This window comes from Clarias gariepinus, chromosome 11, assembly GCF_024256425.1.
Source record: "Clarias gariepinus isolate MV-2021 ecotype Netherlands chromosome 11, CGAR_prim_01v2, whole genome shotgun sequence".
NCBI lineage: Eukaryota > Metazoa > Chordata > Actinopteri > Siluriformes > Clariidae > Clarias > Clarias gariepinus.
Genome location: NC_071110.1, coordinates 1,971,513 through 1,998,426, shown reverse-complemented (window position 1 = coordinate 1,998,426; position 26,914 = coordinate 1,971,513). Strand labels below are relative to the sequence as shown.

General features: G+C 39.6%; 2 protein-coding genes across 2 annotated transcripts; one reads left to right on the top strand and one right to left on the bottom strand.

Annotated features, from left to right (window-relative positions):
• Positions 1-1,403: 1,403 nt before the first annotated feature.
• On the bottom strand, positions 1,404-20,095 carry LOC128533509 (E3 ubiquitin-protein ligase HECTD3-like). Its single transcript, XM_053507794.1, has 21 exons — positions 19,525-20,095; positions 16,021-16,181; positions 15,847-15,939; positions 15,612-15,747; positions 13,887-14,008; positions 13,686-13,799; positions 13,250-13,332; positions 12,110-12,275; positions 11,876-11,957; positions 11,438-11,620; positions 10,452-10,504; positions 10,287-10,351; positions 10,035-10,138; positions 7,661-7,774; positions 5,809-5,898; positions 2,989-3,195; positions 2,623-2,752; positions 2,335-2,409; positions 1,874-1,955; positions 1,718-1,789; positions 1,404-1,624 (listed from the first exon to the last, which is right to left on the bottom strand). Exons 1-21 carry the CDS (start codon positions 19,879-19,881, stop codon positions 1,540-1,542), a joined length of 2,574 nt encoding a protein of 857 aa, XP_053363769.1. The 5' UTR covers positions 19,882-20,095; the 3' UTR covers positions 1,404-1,539.
• A 1,478-nt stretch (positions 20,096-21,573) lies between these two features.
• On the top strand, positions 21,574-26,637 carry rabggtb (Rab geranylgeranyltransferase subunit beta). Its single transcript, XM_053507804.1, has 9 exons — positions 21,574-21,643; positions 22,358-22,465; positions 22,599-22,796; positions 23,346-23,451; positions 23,748-23,800; positions 24,434-24,544; positions 24,664-24,789; positions 25,184-25,333; positions 25,611-26,637. The coding sequence occupies exons 1-9, from the start codon at positions 21,641-21,643 to the stop codon at positions 25,749-25,751; spliced, it is 996 nt and encodes a 331-aa protein (XP_053363779.1). The 5' UTR covers positions 21,574-21,640; the 3' UTR covers positions 25,752-26,637.
• Positions 26,638-26,914: the final 277 nt, after the last annotated feature.

Below are 26,914 nucleotides of genomic sequence, written 5' to 3'. Positions count from 1 at the left end.
TCCCTTTTAGTTATGTTGTCAAAGTTAGTCCTGCCGGAGTCGCTGCTTGCACTCTGCACTAAATAGACATACACCTTTTACATCGTTTGACTGACCATTCCTAACAGTTGTCTCTCCTTCTCTTCTGCTCTCTAACTCTCCCTGTCTCTCTATGTCGAGCTACACATGTTGCTCCTGAGCTGAGAGTGATCCATACCCCCTCTGCCCGCTGGACCTGTCTGACTCGTTCTGGTGTCCCGCTTCCGGTTGGAGATCTTGTCACCTGGATGCCCTGTGTGGTCTGCCTGGGATGCACGTGGTGACTGAGGACGGTTCCACTTTTCCACGAGGACTGTCCAGGCCTCGGCTAGGCCTGCTCTTGGAGCACATGCGACTGCAGTTGCTCGATAGTTCAGGACTGGAGTTTCCTACAGTCTACCTGAGCCTCCAATAACGAACTGGACTTCATATTAACTTAAACACATCTCCTGTTATACAGAACGTCCAGCCTCCTAACACACAGTATGAATGCAGATCAATCCCTGCTATCCGTTATCACACAAATGAGGATGGGTTCCCTGTAGAGTCTGGTTCCTCTTAAGGTTTCTTCCTATCGGCATCTTGGAGTTTTTCCTTGCCACTGTCGCCGTCGCCCTCGGCTTCCGCATCAGGGACAATTGTATCATTTTGATTCAGACACATTCACATTTCATACAAACTTCCACTTTTTGATTGTGTAAAGCTGCTTTGAGACAATGACAATTGTTAAAAGCACTATACAAATAAAATTTAATTGAATCTCTTTCCTTACATTTTTCTAATTTATGAAGAGAATTTTTCTTTCTGTAAACCTGCTTTGCGACAATGTCCACAGCACTTAACCTAACTTGAACAACTGAGAATCTTTAGAGATGTGTTCAGGACATGGCTGTGGTATTTTTTAAAAACACTGTTGGGACAATTATTCAACTTTGTAAAGTATTACTGAAGTCCTCCTTTATGCATACTTTGTGTTCTGTAAGTCTGTTGTATTTAAAGAGCTAATTTGCCCCATATACTGTACTATAGCACTACATTTATTTTAAAGCTATATATCAGCTTTATAGCTGATTTAGCTAATTTCTTTCTCCCCTTTCCTTTTCAGTATTCTTTCATTTAACTTTTCCGCATGCTCTTAAATTGCCTCTAGGGGATGAATAGGGTTAGCTGAATTAGATTGAATTAAATTTATTGAATAAAGAGATCTTACAGAGAGCACTTTAAGGTCTGTATTCATGGCAACAGTGTGTGACACATCACTATGGCTGTGGGTGAGGCACACAGGGTCAGTGAAGAACTGATGTCCTTCCTGTGTCCGAAACAACGGCAAAACATGTGACATAAACAGATCTGCATTTAAAATAAAAGAAACAAGACACTGTAGGTGGTGTGTCCCTGCAGCTTAAACTGCATTCGTTTTTATAATGTTTTATTTTATACAGCAGTTTATATGGCGATAGTACAGATGCTTAAAGGTGTAATTGTGTAGATTTGTGTTAAAATACTGATGGCGTGTATCTGTCATTCTTCCCATGGACTCATATCTGTGTCGATGGCCACGCAGTTATACGCAGCGTAGCGAAGTTTCTCCTCACACACCTTAGCACTGCACAAGGAAAGTCACAAACCATTTAAATTTGATTCAATCCTTAAACCCAGGCAGTAATATCCATAAATAGATAGATATCAATGAATTCACCTTGGGTATTTTGGTAAATAAAGTGTGCTGGAACAGGTCGAGGACTGAGGAAGAGCATCTGAGGTTTCAGACCTGGATACACAATAATACACAATAAAAGTATTAAAGTAAGGCTGGATATAACAAACGCACACAAACACATGCAGTGTTGTTTACCCTTGTTTATCAGGAAAGATGTAGATGGGTGCAGGAAGACGACTTCGTCCCGTCACAAACCGAAGGAATCTGCTTCGGTCCTCTGACAAACACACACAACACACAGAGCTCGTGTTTAAAGGATCAGTAATACTGAGCGCTTGTAAAGGTCTAGAGTGTGTTAGTCGCCTGACAAGCACCTTCTCTAAAGCTTATCTAACATGAATATTCATCTACATTCAGATTTGACTGAAGATACTTCTAGTTGATAATCTAGTGAACCAGTGTAAGGATATATTTAATACTGGAAACTTTAATGCAATTATGTAAGTCTTTCTGGGTAAAGTGTCTAAATGTACAGTAACCAATTAGCTTGAGGTTTCTGTTGTTGCAGCCGCGCTGAAGCTCGGTGTTTGAGGTGACAGTCAGGGTGGAAGTCGTGCAGTGTGTGCAGGTGGATGAGAAATGAGAAATTTACTGACCGTTGGTGAAGTTGGTTAGCGCCTCCCACATGTGCTGCACCCTGACGTCATTCTGATCCAAATCCTCATAACGAGCTGAGAGAGAACAAACACCTTCCTTATTACAAACACCAGCATTATTAAAAATACAGTCATTGTTAAACACTATAATTATGACAAACATCAACATTATTAAAGACCATCACTCTTACAAACACCGTCATTATCATTACAGAGTAATATGATATAATAGAGTTAGAATAATTACATTTTGCATAAATAAAAATGATACTTAAATCAGTAACTCACTCAGTCGTTTCAGAGCCTCCACAGTGATCTCTGGATCTCCACACACTTTCTTCTCCACTTCCTGCCACGTCAGAAGATCCAGTACAGCCTGAGGAACCACCTTCATCAGACCTGCCTGTATGGCAGCTAACTGGAATAATAATAATAATAATATTGTATTATTAAGTAGTATTTTTACTTAATACTTCTTAATAAAGCCAGACAAAATGACGGTGTTCATTACAGTACAGATGTCCAGTCCAGGTGTGCTAACATGTGGTCGTAAGTGGATGCATGCATACTTGTAGTGTGTTCATGTGTATTCAAGTATGTTTTTGGTATTTTTATATGTGTACAAATGTGTACAGGTGTGTGTGTGTGTGGTACCTGCTCTCGACTCTCCTCCAGCCGGGCTTTCTGCACCAGATGGGTGAACTCCACACGGTCCTCGTAGCGCACGACCACCGAGCTTCCTCCAGGTATGAGCTCGACCAGACGGCCGTCGCTCAGCGGCGTGCTGTACACCAGCTCCTGACCAAACTTAAACTCAAACGTCGCTTTGTCCATGTGCTCCATGGCATCTAACAGCTTCACCTACACACACACACACACTAACTGACTAACTGAGAGAGATCATTTTCCTGAGCTGAATCAGGACACAGAGACACTAAACTGCAGAAATTTCCACAACAACTTTGTGTAATAGTGAGGACTTCATGAACTTTTTTAAAAATAAAATTGTAAATATTAGGCTTAAAATTGAGGCTTTGAAACCAAACAATGTAAGTTATGCAGATGTTAAACTAGCCATGTCAGATCAGAACTTAAAAATACTTTACTCCCCTTGAAGAGAATGAACAAATTTCACTCTGCAAATTCATCAACCTGTATATTAGATCCTGTACCAACACATTTTCTTAAACAGATAGTACCAGCAATAACAGAACCCCCGTTGAGAATAATTAATTCTTCACTCAGCATTGGTTATGTTCCAAAATCTTTTAAATTAGCAGTTATTAAACCGATTATAAAGAAACCTGACCTTGACCCCTGTCAGCTGTCCAATTACAGGCCAATATCAAACCTCCCCTTTATCTCTAAGATTCTGGAAAAGATAGTAGCGGAGCAGCTACGCTCATATCTACATAGAAATGGCATACATGAACTATCAGTCAGGATTTAGGCCTCATCACAGCACAGAGACAGCACTCGTTAAAGTAGTAAATGACCTCCTATTGGCCTCTGATTAAGGTTGTGTAACCATGCTTGTATTACTCAACCTCAGTGCAGCTTTTGACATCATTGATCATAGTATTCTTCTTCACAGATTAGAAAATGTAGTAGGAATTAAGTGTACAGCCCTCTCCTGGCTCAGATCCTATTTGACCGATTAGTATTAGTATGTAGACTTAAATGGTGATTATTCTGAATGTTCTCTAGTGGAGTTTGGTGTTCCACAGGGTTCAATTTTAGGCCCACTGCTTTCTTCCATTTATATGCTTTCTTTGGGCAACATAATCCATAAGAATGGTATTAGTTTTCACTGTTATGTGATGACACACAGTTATATGTCTCAGCAAAACCTGATGAGATAAACCAGCTTACTAAAGTTGAGCAATGTGTGCAGGACATAAGAAATTAGATGCTAATTAACTTCCTTCTGCATAATCTAGATAAGACAGAAGTTCTAGTCATAGGACCACATACAGCTAAAAGTAAGATTCTACATCACTCTGTAACTTTAAATGGCCTTTCTGTTCCATCAAGTGTAACAGTAAAAAAGACCTCCGTGTGATAATAGATTCCAGCCTATCATTTGAAGCTCATGTAGATAATATTACCAGGATAGCATTCTTTCACCTCAGAAATATTGGCAAGATAAGAAATATATTGTAGCTAAACGATGCAGAAAAACTAGTTCATGCTTTTATCACCTCTAGGTTGGACAATTGTAATGACTTACTGTCTGGTTGTTCAACTAGGTGCATAAACAAGCTTCAGCTAGTCCGAATGAGAGTCCTCACTAGAACCAGAAGATACGAGCACATCACACCTATCTTATTTTCACTTTATTGGCTCCCTGTGAAATTTCGCATTGATTTTAAAATACTTCTTTTGACATATAAAGGATTGAATGGTCTCGCACCGCAGTACCTGAGCGAACTGCTAGTGTCTTACGAATCGCCACGCCTACTTCGATCAAAGGATGCAGGTTGCTTATCAGTACCGCGAATTATGAAAACTACAGCTGGGGGCGGAGCTTTTTCTTACAAAGCCCCGAAATTATGGAATAGTCTTCCAATTAGTGTTTGGGACTCAGACACAGTCTCAGTGTTTAAGTCCAGGCTAAAAACCTATTTATTTAGCCAAGCATTTTTATAAATAGATTAGCCTTAGGTAAAGGAGCAGATCTGGGGGACTCATGGACGTAGAGTATTAGGTGAACTGGTATGTTTAGATGCTGTCTTCCTCACTCTCATTGATCACTCAGGTTTGTTGACGGTGAGGTGATTGGTTGCTTTACATCTCAGGGAGCCCTCATGTCTGCGTTTCCTTCTGGCTCTCCCTTTTAGTTATGCTGTTCAATAGTTCAGGACTGGAACTTTATACAAGTCTACCTGAGTTTTCAATAACTAACTGAACTCCATATTAACATTAATTAACATTAACTGTTATGCTGAACTGCCTGCCACCTAACACACAGTATGAATGCAGATCAATTCCTGCTCTCTGTTTCACCCAAATGAGGATGGGTTCCCTGTTGAGTCTGGTTCCTCTCAAGGTTTCTCTCCATTACCGTCTCAGGGAGTTTTTCCTTGCCACTGTCGCCCTCGGCTTGATCACCAGGGACTATCTGACCATTTTGATTCATACACATTCAAATTCCATACAAACTTAAATAATTCTTCTGATTGTGTAAAGCTGCTTTGGGACAATGACAATTGTTAAAAGCGCTATAAAAATAAAATAAAATTGAATTGAATTAAACACACACAACCCTGCACTTCTTTTCATTGCACATTTAAAGCTTACAGTACTATGGGCAGCTCACACACACACACACACACACACACACCTTGTTCTCCAATACACTGATATTAATTAATTAATTTGCAATATTAATGATCTTGTTGCTTTGTGTTCGTGATTATTCTGATGTGTGTGTGTGTGTGTGTGTTTGGGTGTGTGTGTGTGTGTGTGTCTGACCAGCACAGAGTCGACCGCAGGAAAATCTTCATTCCAGCTGACAGTTTCACCGATGAGCTGCTTCCACACCAGACCAGGCAGCGCCAGCACCTGAACACACACACAAACTATCAAGACCAAACTGAAAAATAAATAGTGAACTTAAAAAAGCTTTAATATATGTATAAATATATAATATATATAGTCTATTATTTATTTAATAATTTACATTATAATTTTGTTATTTATATACATTTACTTCTTGTGATTATTGAAACATTTCTAACTTGATATATTAATTATGATTATTATTTCTTTCTGTCTCACCCCAGTTCGACCGATATTTTTCTTCTTGTTTAAATAGACAGGACCAACAAAAGTATTCTAAACAAAAATTTAGACCAAAATAAATAACTGATGTTAGTCTGACAGGCTTTCCAGATTTATGTAAATTGGGCCTCACGTAAGAAGGTGGCCCTGTACCAATTTCTTTGACTGTTTTCACGATCATACCTTCTCATTTCAATTATTTGAAATATTTTCTTATTTTTGCTTTTTTCTTAGGTAAGTGAATATTTTCATGTAGATGAGTCCATGTGGTCAGATCCACGCCTTCAGCCTCGACAGATCATATCCAACAAGTACACCTGCCGAGCCGTCGATCTCATTGAAGGTTCTGACCCTGCATCAGATGCACCTTGCACTCTTTCTCATCCATTCTCCACTACACTTCCCCTGCATCTTTGTAAATAAAAGAGCACTTGTACAGTTTTTCTGTGTCTCTGTGTATCCGTAAACTGGCCTTTTTAGCTAAACGCTTTAAACTAGTGGAGAATGCATGCAGCCAACGGAGACGCAAGGGCACATCAGAACCTCAGCCACCTACTGTAGGCCAGAATTCAGCAGCAGATCCTTCTAAAACAGCTGACCCAGACACCATAGGTGACTAACCCAGAGCTCACCCAGCTGCAGCAGACATATGAAAGGCTAAAGTTCAGTGTGGAAGCCTATCTCCAAATGTTTGAGGGAACTGCAGTGGAGAAGAGATGACCACACACTTAGGAAGTAAAGTGCTATTCTCATTTCACTGCTCACCGGAGAAGCATAGCAGATGTACTTCTCCTTAGCTTCAGAAGAAGCAGAGGATTATGAGCAACTAAAGACAGAGATCCTTACTTGATGCAGCCAGAATCAACTAAAGCATTCCCTAGAGGGCTCAGATACTCCAACGATGGAAGGGCCTGATGACAAGGGTCGGCGTGAGGGGAAAATCCCTTTCCGGCTTTCCTAGACATAGGAATTGTCTTCACTATCTCTCCCCTTGTTCGTCCCACTGAATGCGCTGCAGTATAAGTCCCTACAGATCTCCTATATACGCATTGATGAGGCAAACATGCTGTCATCGCAGATGTGCTTCCAAACTTACCAGTACCTTTACTCCAAGGTCAAAACTGGCTAGGCTTACGCAGAAACCTGAACGCCTCCACCAACACCACCATCATCGGAGAGCTGCTGTTGACCCCCGTTAAGCGTACAGTGGAACCTCGGATTGCGAGTAATGCGGTTTACGAGTATTCCACAAGACGCTGTTACAAGCCGCAACGCCTAAAGATTTTTAAATAATTTTGACTTGAAAAACAAGCACTGCCTTGGTTTACAAGCACCGAGTATCATGTATCACGCATGCGCTCCTTGTTTTGACGCAGAGCGTCACATGATTACAACTGAGCCAAAGTTAAGAGTGTGTATGTGTGTGTGTGTGTGCGCGCGCATGATTTGACACTTTCACTGTACCATCTAAATAATCCTCTAATCCCTGATAAAAGAAAATTGTTTTACTGCAATAAGATGAAGAAGATAAAGCCTCAGGTACCAGGAAGTCTTTCCCTCGGAGTGCCGCACCCATCAGCTGCCCGATCCACTCAAACTTCTGGAAATCTCGACACGACGGGTTCGGCACATAAAAATCTCTCGCTTCACCCGCTCCCTAAAACAAAACACACAGACACACATGAATCACTGAAACAGAAACATAAATTTTTAGAGTAATGAGCATTACCAAAAAAGTAATTAAAAAAAACATTATTAGAATGTAGGATCGATAATATAACTTTACTCCAGTATGAATATTACATCTTATTATTTGTTTATCACAAATCTCCCTTTCAGTGGTCTCTCTCAGAACTGAAGGACAGATTCATCACTGCTTTTATCCCCACACAACCTGATCATTCCTTCCAGTTTCCAAGATGTGGAAGCCTCAGATCTGGAGAAGGAGCAGTGTTGTCTCAGAGGTCACCAACAGATGTTTTTTTCTCTCACCGACCCTCCCAAGCAAAGGGGACGGTATGACATTATTGACAGAGAGTTGTTAACAGTGAAGCTTGCTCTGGAGGAATAAAAGCACTGGCTTGAGATGACCTAGATTCCGTTTCTCATCTGGACTGACTATTAAAAACTTGGAGTATTTCAAGGCAGCCAACAGCTAAATTCATAGCAAGCTAGATAGTCTTCCTTAGGTTCATCTTTTCACTGTCCTGCCAATCTGATTCCAAGAACAAAAACCTGATGCGCACTCTCTGCAGTTTTCTCCCCATCACAGATTAGACCTTTGAGACAACCTACTTACCACCACAATGTCTCATTGGCTCAGCCATGTTGAACATTGAGACTCAGGTCAAACAGTAACCTATCTGAGACACTGCCTGGCAAGATCATGTCCCACTGGCGAAGCACCCATGTGGCCTGGAATGGGGTCACAAACTCAAGACTGGCCAGCCACCCAGGTGGGGCACTCACACTTGCCCTTTCCCAGCAGCATTTTTGGTGGCCCACCACAATAATGAAGGCACTCGAAGTTTTGTAAGTGTCTGCGACGTTTACTCCAAAAACAAGTCCATCAACAAAATCCCAGTTGACCTTCTCAGACCTCTCGGGAGTGCTTGTAAGTCCCACATCACACTCAAACGGCTTTTCTTATGCTGTACACGTCATTGTGTACCTCTGCTTAGGCTCCCTTCATTCAAAGAGACTGCTGACCTACTCATTTCCCATGTGTTCCATTTTCATGGACTATCTGTGGTCATCACTTTTGACCACATGCCCCTATTCTCCACCCAATTCTGGTCAACGCCACCCATAATCTATCTTCAGGATATTACTCCCAGGCAAACAGCCAGGCGCAAAGAGAGCCAATTAAGACACAGAGACAACTATTTGATGTTTGACCTCTAAGGAACCCCATTTTTGGAGTCAAATGTTACCCTGTTGAGTGTGCCCATAATTCCTTGCCTACATCTACCACTGGTCTCTTAGGTGCCTTCTAGTGTCCAGATTATCAACTTACCTTGCACCCGCATCAGGAAAAGGAAGTTCCTTTGGCACAAGCTTTTGTGTATGCAAGTGCAAAAGAACATGGCTAAACCTACAGACCTACACCGTCCCGATGCACCAAACTACCGAGTGGGTCAAATAGTCATCCTTTCCACTTGTGACTTCCCCATTAAACCAATCTCTTGCAAGCTGTCTCCTAGATTCATCAGTCCCTTCACCATCACCAAGCTGATTCTGATGCCTCTGCACTGTTGGACTCCTCCAACCCTCCACCTTGTGATGCATAAACGCTTCTTTCCATATTACCCTGATCAAACCTCTGGTTTCGTGCCCTTAACTCTGCTGATTTCTCGGATTTCATCTTTCGTCTTTGCCTCCTGCATTACCATCTATTTCTGCATTTTCTTCTGTGCATGAACTCGTCTGTCATACAAACTTTGAATTTAAATCATGCTTCTGGACTTGAACGCTCTCGTTGCTGAATAACCTGGCATGACTCGAAGATCTTTAATTGACTTTGATTTGGCTTTCGCTTTGAATTGGATATTTTCTCTCTGGATAAACCGAGGTATCGACCCTGTCTGTATTCTCGACCATCACTCTCGAATTAGTGACTGTGTTCACTCTGTCTTTGATCCAAAACTTTCTGCAGTGCTCAGTTGGGTTCTCCTCACATCCCGCTTAACATCCCGGTTCTAAGGACTCCACGTACGTCACCTGTCTAATATATTCTCTAAACTTCTCTTTGCCTCTGTCTGCTGTTGGGTCACCAGTTCTGTCTTGCCCGTGACAGTAAGTGCATTAATATAAACCTGTACTACTGTCAGAGCTGCTGGTATAGAAAATTCATCAACACCTTTAGTCGGAAAAGAGAGCAGAATTCAGCAGCGCCGCGCTGTAAACATAATGAATACCTGGTTGGAGGTTCTGATGAAGAATGGGAGTGGGATTGGACATTCGGCTGAACTGGGACAGAGCTCCTCAGACATGTCAGCCAGACTGTCCCGAAAACCTCCACCTACACACACAAATATAAACATACACACAAATATAAACATACTCACACACAAACCCAGAGGTGTACTGATACATCAATACTCATGTCATTATCATTACAGTAAAAAGCTGCTGCTCAGTAAGACACGTCAGCTGTGGTGTGACATTACCTTGATCGATGATTCCCTCTGCGATAAATTTACATTCCCACCACTGATCATGTCGCGCAGGCCACCTACATCATAAGATCATTATAACTTAGCGTTACACACTGGGCGAGTGTGTTATTAACCATTGACACTGACAGCAATGAGGTTAAGACCAGAGCATCGTACCTGTAATCCAGAGTTTTCTCATATTTATCCGATGGCTTCAAACCCTCGTACACCTGACACACACAACACAAACTCTCATCAGTTTATATATATTATCATTGCTTTTTTTTTTAACAAATTTCTCTTCCCTAACTTAGCCGTAGCCAGGTCCCCATTTGTAAACAGAAAAACAGTAACATAACAATAACCAGATAAAAACAGAGAGAGGCTATATAACAGGTAATTTTTTGTACAAATAAAATTGTCAGCTAGTGAACTTGATTGTCTGTCTAAACAACATATAACCAACATTTTTCATTTTTCATTATTGTTCAATAAATGTTAATAGCTGTGGTCCTGATTTTTCATGTTAGTTGTATAAAGTACTCGGTCGTGGAAATCACTGTAGTCTTTCTTCAATACAATATATCGTTATAACCATTTTATGGCTTAAGCTCTAAAAACTGCGACAATTGCAGACATTTAGCAAAACATCCTGTTGCGCCACCTGGTGGTCATTTGACGAATAACTTTGAGATGCGACTGATTTATTTTGGCCGCGGCGGGCAGCCTGGCTAATAGGCATTCTGGTATACTACCTCCTGTATAGCCATCCCAAGGCTAATCTAGACTCCCAGCTAATGAACGCGGTATCACCCGGAATCGGAGTGTTTAATGAGTCTTATGTGAGCATAATCGAGTTTCAAACAAGAGCCAGATTCAGATTTCCTACATCAAATCCAAGAAGGAATAAAAATGAGAATGAGATTAAGAATTAAACAGAAAATAAAACTTGGATCCTGGGGTCCCCCCGAGAACGGAAAGCAGTAACACAACCAGAGAGCATCAGACGCCGATTAAGAATTTCTGATTATCTATCAGACTTTCACTATCACCATCACTGAGTCAAACAAGAGTCAAATTCAAATTAATCAGAATTCAACAGAAATAAAGAATTAAATATTTATGTAATCTAGATGAACCAACTGCGTGTGTGTGTGTGTTACCTGAGTGAAGACGGCGTGTTTGCAGTTGGGGTCGAGGTTGGGGTTGTCGCGGTGCTCCATGGCCAGGCGGCGGTTAATGTAGAGGCGGGGCATGAAGCTGGGTTTACTCGACTCCGAGTCCTTTAGACACTGAATGATGAGAGCTGAGCGACGCTTCGACAGCAACAGGAACTGCTTTATATTCTACAGGAAGATTAACTATATTACGTTATTTGTTATTACTACATTTAAAAATTGTTACTGAGTTCCGCTCTCTGATTGGTCAGGAGGTGAAACTTCATTCTCCATCACAGCAGCTCTGACTGTATCACAGGTTAATATTAGTGTGTCCATGCTAATGAGAGCTCGCTCCACTGAAGAATGTGTCTGTAACATCCCATGTTTCTATAGCATATAGGAGTGTATTAGTGTTGACTGGCAGTGGGCGTGGCTTCTCACTTTAATCTGACTGAAGGTGCCGAGGCTGTAGTCCCACGCAGGAACCAGGTGAGGGAGGAGACTGTCCAGGATAGTGATGAACCTGCACAAACATCACACACATCACACACATCAGCACATTTGGAGTAAAACTAAAACTGAGCAAAACACACACACACACACACACTCTGGATATAATGAGTCACTTTGAGTCTCGTTACTTATAAATATTAAAGCCTTGTTTGATGGTGCTACCTCAGGATAACCAGCATGCGGCGGTACAGGACGTCAGGCGGCGTGCCCTCCAGTCGCGGGTAGCGCACCAGGTTGGATGACTTGAACACGTCGGCGTTCAGACCCAGGTCTCTCTCACATGAGGATTTAATCTTCAGCCCTCTGATCCTCACGTCAATCCCGCCGTCTGACACACAACACACACACACACACAGGCTTTAATGTACATCTGTAACCATGGCAACCTATTACGATAATCAAACTGAAGCCCAGGGTCAGGATCACACACTGCTCTGGGATCAGACTGTGTTACAGAGTAACGTCTACTAACCCAAGTACGGTGGCTGAGAAGTGCAGAACAAAATAACAAAACCGAATACAATATAACAAATCAGAAAACACAACGACATCCAGAAACAAAATACCAAATGAAAAAAACACAACAATTTAAAGTAAACCGGAAAAGGTAGGTAGAGTTCGCAAATTAAATTCTTATCGCTGATTGGATGAGACATCTGTCACTGAAGACATACAAGAAGTATTTCAATCGAAGACCAATTGAAGTCAGAATAATTTTTAAAGCTCATTTAACACAACTTAGTAACTAAAATACTGAAATTAATCTTTAAATGAAAATATATCTAAATATCCGTGTGGCTGCAGTACTTCCTGTATATTTTGAGTGACAGATGTCTTGTCCAATCAGCAGTAAGAATCAACAAGCCAAAAATGGTAGGTGTGGTTTGAGAATTACATCCTTACCGCTGATTGGACGAGACATCAGCCACTGAAGATCAGCAATAAGAATTTCATTCGCAAACCACACATAGGCGTGTTGATTCTCACCGCTGATTGGACAATGAGTGGCAGATGTCTCATCCAATCAGCGATAAGAATTTAGTTCGCAAACTGTACCTACCTTTTCCGGTTTGAGTGAATCGTCGTTGCGTTTTCTTTTTTGGTATTTTGTATTCGGTTTTGTTATTTTGTTTTTGGTTGTTATTTAGTTTTCAGGTTTTTTTTTTGTTTGTTTTTTTTATTTGTTATTGTTTTCGGTTTTGTTATTTTGCTTTGCAATTCTCGGCCACCGTACCAGAGTGTGTGTACGAATCATTACAGAGTGTGTGTGTGTGTGTGTGTGTGTGTGTGTGTGTTTCTCACCTCTACACTCCTCAATACGGATCTCGATGATGGGTAAGTGTGTGGTCATGTCTTCTAACACACACACCTCTCCGATCAGATTACTGCACACACACACACACACACCAAACATGACACAGTATATTTAGATTTTTAAGGGGTTTTGATTTGAGATACAGCCCATGATGACAATCAGGACGACAGATTAATGGTGTAAAGTTAAAACCCTACACATTGTTCGAGTGTTGAATTGGTGTATATTATGGTCTGGAATGGTTAAGTTCTGGCGCCATCTAGTGATTATTGCTGTAGTGGCAAGTTAATATTATTATTAATATTATTATTATTATTATTACTATTATTATAGACAGACTTTGTGCTGTAATTCTGAGCCTTTATTTGGTTCTCATGACTTTATTCTCATTATCAGCGTGAACTGACTTTGAGAGGAACTCACTCTTCTATGGTGACGTCGCTGTATTTCTTCAGATTGTCTCCTTCACCTCCGTACACAGTCACGCGTTTGGGCATGTAGGTGTCGTCCGTCGAATCCACTCTCAACAACAACTTACTGAAAATAAACAACAAAATGACGTAAAGTAAATGTAAACAGATAGAGGTGTGTGTGTGTGTCTGTGTGTGTGTGTGTGTGTTGTACCTGACCACGGTTCCTCTCTTCATGTGCAAGCGTATCCAGTGCTGTCCCTGCATGCCGTCACTCTCCCAGTACGTCTCGGTGTCTCCGTCGGTCAGACACGCAGCGCCTCCGCTCGGGTCCTTCTTCACAAAAACACACGCATTAACACTCTCACACACACACACACACACACACACACGATGGAGCGCAGAGTAACATTGAATAATGTCTGAAGATATATTGTTCAAATACAAAGAACAACCTCAGACCCTAGAGGCCTGACCGAGCATGCTGAATGTTAAAGTCCGTGACAGCACAATTAGAGGAGGACTGGCTGTCTGTCCCACAGATAAAGCTTAGTCATGCAACAGGACAATGATGGCCAGGTCATGTTTGTAAATAAGAAGTGGTTCTCAAACAGTTTACCTGGATAAATAAAGGTTAAATAAAAAAATTAAAAAATTCGAATCACACCAGTAAATCCACATAGAATCAAGGTTTAGGAGAGGCCTAGACCAGGGCTCGGCAACCTTACACACACACACACACAGAGAGCCATTTAGATCCGTTTCCCACAGAAAAAAAAAAAACACCGGGAGCCACAAAACCCTTTTGACATCTAAAATGAAGATAAAGCTGCATATATTGTTTCTTTTTTTTTTTAACCTTTATGCTACGTATAAAAAAAACTATAGTGTGTTGCATTTATGAAATCAATGAACTGCTACAGAGAAAATGAAATCTTATTTCTGCATGCAACAAAAACATTTTGAATTTGAAAAAAAGACGCTGAAGGTTGAAGGTTACTTTTAAATAAAATACTCAGGGCCTCCGAGTGGCGCAGTGATACAGTACTCGTCCTAGCATTCGGAGATCGCGAGTTCGATTCCCGGGTGATGCTGTAACCTCTCGCAGCCGGAGGTCTAGAGAGAGCTGATGAGAGGTCCTCAACCAATCAGGGGCGTCTATGAGCTCGCGGAAGGAGTAGTGTGTTAGGATAGTGTGTTACGCTGCTCCCAACGGTGGGAGTTCGAAAAAGTCAGTGACATCATGTGGTTCGGCCCTCCTGACTGAGGTATAGTAGCTTAATGTGGGAGCTCCTAGTGACGGGGAGTTAATATAGGGAGAAAATCGGGGGGAAAAATAAAATAAATTAATAAATTAAAAATTAAATGTGTGACATCATTCATTTATCAGTCAGCTGTCAATCTGAAGGAAACCGGGGCTTGAAAATGCGGATGTCGCGCATCGGCGGTTTTGACGCATCTTTTAAGCGACTAATAATTTAATCTGTTTCATTTTAATGTTACAAGATCAACATAATGTTCAAATTTAGAATTGCATTAAAAAAAACATAAAATTTAATAAAATACTCGTCATTTAAAAACCACAGGGACGGAAGAGCCACATGTGGCTCCGGAGCCGAGGGTTGCCGACCCCTGGTGTAGTCAAAGTCCAGACCGCAACCCAACTGAAATGCTGTGAAGGAACCTTACGAGAGCTGAGTATAAGCGAAAACCACAATGAGTTGAGGCGATGTTGTGAAGAATGATGGACCAAAACCATGTGAGATGCTGAAGGACACTTCAAGTTATTGCTACTAAACGTGGATCTCCCATACAAGCTATTACATAAGGGGGTACTTACTATCGCCTTTGTGATATTAAAATTATTTTTTGGCTTCATTTTTGTTAAAGAATAAAAGCTAACCCTGAAAACAGTGTGTGTGTGTGTGTGTGTGTGTACCGAGCAGGAGGAGACGTCGATGTTGTTCACACACTGCTTGACACTGCCCAGGTTCTCGTCCTCTTTCCCAACATGATCGTAGAAATAATGAACCAGATCCTCATCACACTCAAACGTCCAGGTGGGAGGAATATACCTGCACACACACACACACACACACACACACGTTAACACCTACACATGCTACAAAGTGCACAGACGGATATATCACCTTTCTCACCTGCTCTGAACCCACCTGAGTTTCTGCACGGCAGCTTCGTCTCTCTCTGTGATTTTGGGTCGAGCGCCGAGGTGGAGACAGTTTTCTGCATCTACCACCTCCTCCCACCTGACAACACCATAAACACCAGGTATACTGAGTAAACACATGAACACACACGCGCATGAACAGACAGACAGAAGTACAGACCTGTTGCAGGGTTTGTAGTCGAATCCGAAGAGCTGCTGCTGTCTGGTCACTGAGTCGGGATGTTCCACAGGAACCAGTCTCGTCCCACCTTCTGTGTGTTTACACGCCAAGATCCAGCCCTCTTCTAGATCCACACCGCTGCGGTACTGTTCCATCTGCTCCTAAACACACATCAATCATTTTTGCCAAAGAACCACAGCCATGAATAAAGAACAAAACTAAAACACAGGGAGCAACTTCTCCCAACCATCCAAGAACAGTGTGGTGATGGACAACGCCTTTTCCAGCGTGATGGAAAGCGGGCCTGGGACCGGCTGGGGTTTGTGCATTGACTGGGAACCGAACCTGGGTGAGAAACCTACCACTGATCCACCAAAGCCCTTATTGATTTATTTAAAATTTCTTTTAATTTCACATCCAACCTACTAACCCTCCCATCCATCTAACCATATGTAAAGAAAATTTCTATTTAAGGCACTCTTTGTTGTACAAACCTGGCGCTGTTTGTCAGAGCCCTTAAAAAACAGAGCATTTTCAGCCATCGTTTCCATTATTATGTTTTAATAAATATAACAATTTAATAAATATACAGAGTGACATATTCCTTTCTTAGCACAACCTGGGCAATATGATGAACTGAATTTTATTTCATTTTATGCAACTACATGCAAAAACATGACTGAGGTCAAACTTGAAAAAATGGGTAAAAAAAAAATAGCGTAGATTCATAAGATCATGTGTTTTTATGATTGTTTTTACAGGTTTTAATAGCAGTGATAACTTTAGCTGTATGTGACACGTCAGAAAACCCACAGTGTGATGTCTGAAGCCTCCTCTGACTGCACACACCAGCAGGTTTTCCCCTAAAGAAACCAGTCATTAATCACTGCTGTGTTGCAGGTTTTGTTAAAGAAGAGCCCATGCCAGAGCATGTGTAACCATCAGTACCATCAGTACCATCAGTACCATCAGTGCTGTCGGGGTAGCAGACCTGTCGGCTGTGGGTTAATCCATCACGGAGGGCTTCGTTCTTCCAGGCAGGTTTTTTAAAAAAAGGTGAGCAGATATACTCCATGTGTGGAGAAACACTGGAGTCTACAGTGTTAGTGATGAGATGTTTTGTGTAGTGTTAACTTCAGGAGAGACACAATAAAGAGGGACTGGTGAAGGAACGAGTGTTTACGCCTGCTAGAATATAATAAATAAGCTGGTCAAAATTATGATGCAATAACTTACAGATAACTAACCTCCAGGACCAAGGTGTTGCATCCGACATCAATGAACAACAGTAATTGTCAAAAACTAACCAGCCGACTAAGAAACCCAATTGGTCTCGACTAGTCAGCCTATTAGCGTTTCTTAGTTTCTGTTAATGTATGTTGTATGAAGCACCTCAGTCCTGGAGGAACGTTGTTTCGTTTCGCTGTGCACTCAATACTCAACTGTATATAGTTAAAATAATAATAAAAGCCTACATAACTTGACAAGTTTTTAAGTTTTTTTTTTTTAACTTGGTAATGATTAACAAATTGATGCCCACAGTAACTGTTTTAATTGATTAAGTGAGTGAGTGACGTCGCTGGAGGTATAAAGTCCTGTATTATAGGACACACGGGAATGTGAGCTGTGTTACCTTTAAATCAATAACCTGATAAATCACAGAGTAAAGCTGGTTAAAATGCCCCCCACCACAGACTGTCCCCCCAATAATCGCTATTACAACATAATTTTACAATTTTAATCTGATTTAAAATAATGTGTGTTCATGCTACTGTTTTTATATACAATATATATAGTTTATTTCATAATAAAATTTGTTTTATGCAATTTATATTGTCATGATCTATATATAAAGATAATAAAACGATGATTAACATATTTATTTACAGCAAAAAATTATAAAAATTGGGGCTGATTTGTTTTTTTTTATGTTATACATATAATACAGAAAATGTGTGTGGGCCAAAGAAGCTACATCTGAAGTTTATGCAACATAAAAGTTACCCATATCGCTTCCCTAAAAAGTTTAAGTTGCTAACATCAGGTGTTTTGAAAAAAAAAAAAAAAAAAAGATTTAATACGAGCCTCAAAAACGGCCATTTTACCAGCGTTGTCATGTCCCGCTTTAAACAATAATCATTTAAAATGCAAATTATTTATATTTCTTCATGAGTGTTGGTACTAAAATTAGAATAAGATGCAAATTAAGCAAAAACTGTTGCTTAAATTGTTTTTTGGTAAAAGCTTAAAAAACAAAAAATATGTAGTGTCCGTAACCATGTCAAATTTATGGTGCAATTTCTTAACAATTTTGTATTTTAAAATAATAAACTTTTTCAGGTTTATGTCTTTTCATGTGAAATCTAAATTGGCCGAGTTTCATCTGAATGACAGTTAAGACGGTTGAAAGATTTGAATTTTAAAAAAGTAACGAGACACTATGGACATAAAAGGGCGTGAAATTGTATTTAGCAAATCTGTTTCTTTTTATCTGATAAGAATATAAATGTAAATGCATATTTACAAAAAACGAAGCAGGGATTAAGTATTCTGAAAAAAAATGGTGTCTCATGATCCTATCTGAAAAGTCACTGTTTCACCTGGGCGAGACACTTTGAAGCACTGACACCACTATACATGACAAACTGCTGCAAAATAAATGCGCCACAAAGGAAGTATTATATAACAATTTTTCACTAATGGTCTGGACGGCGGTCACGTGTTCTTTTATATAGTTCTATTTTATACTTTATGATATTGTAACAAAACTTACTATTTTATACTTTGCATTATTTTCTGTTGTCACTTGCCTCTTTTCTTTCCTTTTTTAGGTAAGAAACAGTCGTGTAAGCATTTCACTGCATATCATACTGTGCATGAATGTGACAAAAATTCCATTAATTCTATATTTCTATATTGTACAGCTATTTTTCTTATTTTTTTCATATATTTTTCTTATATTGTACATTTTGTACTGTACAGTTATTTTTTATTCTTTCTTAGTTGAATTTAGTTCTATTTTCTTAAACATTAAGCAATTCATAAGCATTTCACTGCATATCGTACTGTGTACGACCGCGTATGTGACAAATAAAAATTGAATTTGAACAAATAAAGATTTGAATTGAAATCCCGGGGGGCCTCCCAACACGATGTCATCATGATACTTAACTTTGTATTGCGATTCTGTAAATATCACAGTTTTATTAATATCCCCACAATCCTGACTATTTAGTTAATGTTTCAATTCTAAACAAACTTAGCAACCCAGGGTGATGTACTGCCTGTCAAAAGTGTGAATAGTTTAGAGTGCGCCACCTGTAGGATTATAGAGGAACTGCAACATTTTACCACCTCAAATGCAAACATACAGAACATAGATAAAAAAAAAAAGAAGAAAAAAATGAACTTAGGCATGGTAGCGCCTCACACCCGGGTCTTGACCACATGATGATGATGATGATGATGATGATGAAGTGCTTTGATGTGCTGTGTTAAGTCTACCTTAGTTATTTTGACCCACAGGCCATGGCTGTTGTAGTACTCCTCCCCCGAGGTCCTGATACAGCTCCCTTTCTTCGGCTCGATGGTGAACTTGCAGGATTTCTTGTTCGGAGCCTGGTGTGGACTTTCCCAGGCTGGGATGAGAACAATCCCCCCTGTTCCAGCAGCTGATGTGGAGGCTGATGAAGAGGAGGAGACCGAGCTGCATGAAGAGTCTCTACAGATCTTATAGCAGACCTCCTTCGGCACGAAGCACAGACTCTCCGGTAGAGGCTCGCTCCTCCTCAAACACTCAATACACCGGTTCAGGAAGCGAATTCTCCCCAGGAGGAGGTGAGGATCGCCGCCCACAGACATACCGCTCCACTTACACTTTGATCCTCCTTATTATTATTATTATTAGACTTACTATTACTATTTTTAGCGAATTTCCACTGGCATAACTCTAACTCCACGTGGACATGAGGTTGTTAGAAAGTTTAACAAAGCCCTATATTTCACTTTATTCTTACCTGTTTACACTCAGAACAAACCCCTGTAACTACTACACCTCTCTAACCTGTCATGTTAAGCTAACTTCCGGGTTTAACTGGCGCTCCGCCCTTACGTCATTACGTCACAGTGACGCCGGAAGTAAATGAGATACATACAGAGTCACCCAATAAACAAGTCAGGAAAAGAAAAATAGTTTGATTTACATTATATTCATATAATATTAATAATGTTATCATATATAATAACGTATAGCAATAAATTTAGTATTTTGCTGAAAACGATAATAACTCTGTAGTTTTTTAAACAATACTTTCTAATTATCTCATTTTTTTTTTATACAAGAAACCTAACAAATAACTTAGATAGATAGAAAATAGATTAAATTTATTAATAAATATTTATCCTTCTCATTAGGGTAATAAATAAATAACGCCAGGAAACAAACTTTAAATAAAAAGAACAAGAACATTCGACCAAATTTTTTTAGTATAATCACTGGTCCGAAACAGATATGTTAAGTGGTGCAGGATCTACAGGAGTTACAGAGAGTACAGCTGGTGTCAATATCTTTAAATATGTCCCTGATAAATAATGGATAAAGGATATTTGCTCCAGTAGGATATATAGGATAAAGGATATATATTCCAGTACTTCCATGCAAATACAATATTGTAAATGAATACCAACTGGAATTGTTAGACTTATGCAGGGCTTAAGTGACTCTTTTACTCAATCAGTGTTTGGAATAATGAATTAATACATTTGCAGATGTTGAATATCATCAGATAAAGTAGATTTCTTTCTTGATTTTTTTTTCTTTGTGTGTGTGTGTGTGTGTGTGTGTGTGTGTGTGTGTGTGTGTGTGTGTGTGGAATGAATTTGGAGTCTGTTTAGCTTTTTTTGGGAATGTATATATGTAAAAAAATGAATTTATTATTCACTATGCTGAGTGGATCAAAAATTAATATAATGAAAAGAGATGTTATATATAATTATTATAAAAAAATATATATATCAATAAACGTCACATTTTCATGTTAAATATTTTAACTTTATTGCGTAAATTAAATTTACACAAATTTAAATGTGTAAAAACAATGCCCAATATCTACTATTTTAAGGTTGACTTGAGAATTCATTTTAAAACCTTTCATTATTAACATTATTACATTATGCAATCTTTTATTGCTTTACATTAACAATACATTATACATTATGTAATGTTATTTATTTATAACATTACATTATCTTTGAAACATTACATTACAGGAATGCATTCAAAGAACTAAAATCCTTTTCTTTATAATAATTATATAAATATATTTTGCTTGTTATTTTCATATGTATTTTTTTTTCAACTGTAAAATTATGTGAATATAATGTTTATAATGCCTTATATATGTTTTGTTAAATGTTCAGAATACCCGCAAAAAAATAAAAAGTAAAATCCTGTCCCGTATTTTAATTAATTTGTTTATCCGTTTAAAAATAAATAAGCAATTATTGGTGAGTTTTATATGTTTGTTGTAACCTGATTTTGGAACTCACTTCCGGCGCAGCTGTGACGTGTGAAGTGTGCGACGGCTAGCGCTAACACCCAGCTCCCGGCTTCCCTGTCAGGATGGTGAGTTGTCAAAATAAATAATCGAAGAAATTGTGTTATAGTTTAGCTTAAAAAGGTAACAATCAACATAAGTTATAGTCCAGTGAAACTTTAATAAAAAACCATGTATAATGTTAACGGCAGCTGTGTTAAATGCGTTTAAAGAGAAATGCTAACTGGCTAACGCCAAACAGCGCGAGTCATTCCAGTCACATCACTGAGTAACCAAGGGAGACCGAGTACAGTACTGGAATGAGCAGGCCTTTTAACTTTACTATAAATCAAAGACATTTGGGTTTAAGATCAAAAGGGGGATTTGGAGAGAATGGAAAAGAATTTTACCTTTAATGTCCTGATCTGTAAATCTATACATGTGTAAAAATGTGTTTTGTTAGAAGTCAGTTATTAACCAGCACTAATGATGAGGGAATTGTCTTTAGGCTCATCATATCTCTTCAGATTCTCTTACATTCCTAAGGTGCATTCTACATCCCTGAATGGATAAATGAGATGCTGAATCATCAGGATATTATTATTATTATTATTATTATTATTATTATTATTTCAAGTCTTTAATCTCAGGAGTGTGTTCTGACGGTGATGTTAACACATGTGCTTTTGAAAAAGAGTAAATGTTGCTTTAAATGTTTTTTAAATTTTTTTTTGTATAAAAAAATCATTAGGTTCAATTCTTTAATTGTGATTTTAAATCTACTTGTGTGTGTTGTGTTGCAGGGCACTCAGATCAAAGATGTGGTGATTAAACCCGACGCTCCGAACACACTCCTCCTGGAGAAGCACGCGGACTACATCGCCGCCTACGGCTCCAAAAAAGACGACTATGTGAGAGTACAGTTCACACACTCGCTGTTTCCACTGAACACCATCACACTGAACTCACAGCTTAACACTGTCTGTCTGTGTGTGTGTGTGTGTGTGTGTGTGTGTGTGTGTGTGTGTGTGTGTGTGCGCGCAGGAGTACACCCTGTCGGAGTACCTGAGGATGAGTGGGATTTATTGGGGTCTGACGGTGATGGATTTGATGTCACAGCTGCACCGCATGAGCCGAGACGAGATCATCGACTTCATCAAAGCGTCGCAGCACGATTGTGGAGGCATCAGCGCCAGCGTGGGGCACGACCCCCACCTACTGTACACACTGAGCGCCGTGCAGGTCACACACACACACATACTGTATTTATATATACACAAACACACCCACACCCATACACTGTCCTGACTAGCAGCATGCTAATTAATGCTAAGTGCATTAATAACAATATTTAAGCAACAAATAAAATTCTAAGCGGAAACAAAAATGTGTATTTAAAAATATGATAAAGCCAAAGAAATACAGTTTTGTTTATTTAAAAATAGGGTAATTTATTTCTATATACAGAGTCAGTAAAAAATAATGTATACACAGTTAAAGTATGTGTAGGATTTAATTAATCCGTCATCAAAACATGTAACATTAACGTTTTTGGGGGGTTTGTTTTAAACATAGAAGTGGTAAAAATTACTGTATTTAAAAGTAAAGTTTTTTTTATATACTGTATGATATTTTTAAAAGGATGTAGTTTGGGGAGGTCACGAACTATAATAATATTTAAAGAGAGTTTAAATCTGTGATTTTTATGAAAACTTTACTCGCACAGCATAAACAAACCCCCTTATACGTTTGTTATTCTTATTATTATGACCATAATGTGACCCGCTGCAGATCCTGACCCTGTACGACAGCGTGAAAGCGATCGATGTGGATAAAGTGGTGGAGTACGTGCGGGGACTGCAGCAGGACGACGGATCATTCGCAGGAGACAAATGGGGTATTTAAATGATTTAAATTCCCATATGTAAGATGAACATCTAAGCCCTGTTTATACATTAGATAAGAAACCTGTGTTCATTTGTTAGAGTTGCTGATCCTAGTGAGGTAGAGTGCTGGTGAGAATTTAGTGAACGAGATCACTTAGTGGTACAGTAGGGTTTGAGTCTGTAACTCTGTTTTTCGACATTTAATTTTTTAAATTCATTTTCTTATACCACACACACACACTGTGTTTGGTGATGAAGAAACATGGTAGGCCGTATTCTTACTTGTGCGTTGGTTTGTGTTCCTCAGGTGAGATCGATACAAGGTTCTCCTTCTGTGCCGTGGCTACACTCGCTCTGCTGGTATACACACACACACACACACACACACCTCACTCTTCTGTTCACTCCAATTATACTTCATGTGAAGAATTTCTTTACTATTTTGTTTAATAGAGGAAAAAAACATATTGCAGGGCTGTGTGTGTGTGTGTGTGTTTGTGTGCGTGTGTGTGTGAGAGAGAGAGAGAGAGAGAAGTGGTTTGGCTTGTTCTGGGCAATATGAGCTTATGTCAATATCTCAATTCATTCTGAACATTCTATTTTCATTATGATTATTGAACATTAACTTACTTTTTGTTTTTCACTGATGAGGTTTAAACAGAGTCATAAAGTAAAATAGTAAAAACAAAAGGATTCATTGACATGGGCAGGATTAAGTTGATTAAAGGATCTAAATGTCTATTTTGTTTAATTTTTGATACATTTCCCCGCCCTAATCTATCCATATAAACAGTCCCCTGAGAGTCAGATGGTCGCTGGTTGTTCGACCCTGTCGGTCTCAGCGGAGTCGCAGCTTTAACTTTTTATTTTTGTGGAGTTTTTATGCTTCATCAGGAATCCAGTAAAGTGTTCAGGTCTGTTCGCTGAATGATACAACATGCACAAGCCATGAGGAGGAGTTTAAGTGTGTGTGTGTGTGTGTGTGTGTTTCAGGGCAGGTTGGATGCAGTGGATGTGGATAAAGCGGTGCAGTTTGTTTTGTCCTGCATGAACTTTGATGGAGGATTCGGCTGCAGACCCGGCTCGGAGTCTCATGCTGGACAGGTCTGAACACACACACACATACACACACACACATCTTGTCTAAACAGTTACTTACACACTGTGAGGTTGAAAACGTCCACTTACACTTACTCATGCTTTTATTTTTCGTGTATGTTTAGATTTACTGTTGTACAGGTTTCCTCTCCATCACTGGGCAGCTCCACCGCGTGAACGCTGACCTGCTGGGGTGGTGGCTGTGTGAGAGACAGCTTCCGTCAGGAGGCCTGAACGGCCGACCCGAGAAGGTACCACACACACACACACACACACACACCTTTATTACTTCACCACCTACAATTACACACTAAACCTGCCGGGTCCAGTCCGAGTCTGACTGAGCGAGGTGTGTTAACGTTGTGTTAATAACCTTTACATCGTGTGAACGTATTTGGGTGTGTCCGTATCATGTGTGTTCTTGACACAGCTAATTAGCATGTAGCCACGCCCACAAAACTCCATAAAAGGTAAAGAGCACAGAGAGCTGTGCGCAGGGAATAAGCGATGAGAGTAGAGTCTGTAACACGGGAGGGGACATGTTTCTGACTCGCTTCTCTGACAATAAGAATATTAATATTTTACCTCGTAATTAAATTATAATCATAAGCGAATACTAAATTTTGTGTGTGTGTTTGTTGTCAGCTGCCGGATGTGTGTTACTCATGGTGGGTTCTCGCTGCGCTGAAGATCATCGGCAGGATTCACTGGATCGATAAAGCCAAGCTGAGGACGTTTATCCTGGCGTGTCAGGACGAGGAGACCGGAGGATTCGCAGACCGACCCGGAGACATGGTAAAGTCTAAAAACTGTATACACACGAGATAGGACATGTATCACAGTGTACAGGTCTGCTAACATGCTAACAAACTGCCAACAACACAATAAGTTCTTCATCCAGTAAAAAGTGCTAATTTGCGGTAATCATGTTACACAATCGCCCTCTACTGGATATCTGCTGAATTGTAGTACATAATAAGTTAATTAAATAAATGGTAAATGAATAAATAGTTAAAAGGTTTTGCTGTGTGTGTGTGTGTGTGTGTGTGTGTGTGTGTGTGTGTGTGTACAGGTGGACCCGTTCCACACCCTGTTCGGTGTAGCCGGTCTCTCTCTACTGGGTGATGAACAGATCAAAGCGGTGAATCCGGTCTTCTGCATGCCGGAGGAGGTCCTGCAGAGAATCAGCCTACAGACAGACCTGATCACATAAAACACACTTTACACACAGTTACACACACTCACACATTGTACAGTGCTGTAGATTTGTAGTGTTTTATGATGCTTCGTAAGCCTCTCCTGTTGTTTGTTAATTTAACTCGCCATGACGTTGATGTTGTTCAGAATCCTGTTCAGCGGTAATGACGGAAACACGATGCTGTTTTTCCGAGGCCTGGAAACAGAACAGTGTGTTTATGTACAGCTTTTATAGATTTATTTATACAGCAGGTTACAGGAGTGATGAGTGTTGTGGGAAAATGTTTATCTAAAAGGAAGGAACTTGATATGATTAAGATTCAGTTATTTGTCACATGTACGTTACAGCACAGTGAAATGATTCCAGTTAGGAAGCTGGTGTCAGAGTGCAGAGTCAGCCAGGATACAGCGCCCCCTGGTGTACATAGAGTTATGGGCCTTGTTCAAGAGCTCAACAGTGGAAACTTAGCGGTGCTGGGGCTCGATCCCTCCCCCTCAGTCCTCTTAATCAATAACCTACAGCCTTAACCGATTGAGCCCCCACTGCCCTACTGCGGTGCCACTCAACTTGTATGTTGCATTAATCTAAAAAAGATTCATAAATAATAAAAAATTAGGAAAAGATATAAGCTCATTTATCTGCTTTTTTTCTCATAGCGTTTTTATTATTATTATTTAATTTAATGTCTTGCTTGTAATTATGTATCACATGTACACATCCTAATTTTCGGACATTCCTTACTCGCTTATTTTTTAAATGTGGCACATCACGCGTGTGTACAATTTATCATAAAGCTGTTTCCTTCTGCATTTCTGTGTAGTGTCTTGTGCAAATCTGCAGATGTACAGATCCATCTATCGTAAAAGTTATTCAAACGTTCAAATTCAAAATAAACGATGAAAAAATAGTAAATGCATCATGTCATGTACAAATAATAGCAGATTATACAGTGGTAAAAAAGTATTTGATCCCATGCACATTTTCTAAGTTTGCCCACTTACAAAGAAATTAAGGGTTTATAATTTATTATCATATGTTTATGGTACAGGATGGGGACAGAATATCAAGCCAGAAAAAATCCAGAAAAAGCACATAATACAAATGTTATAAATCGATTTGCATTTCAGTGAGGGAAATAAGTTTTTAATCCCCAAGCAACCAACAATAATTCTGCTCTC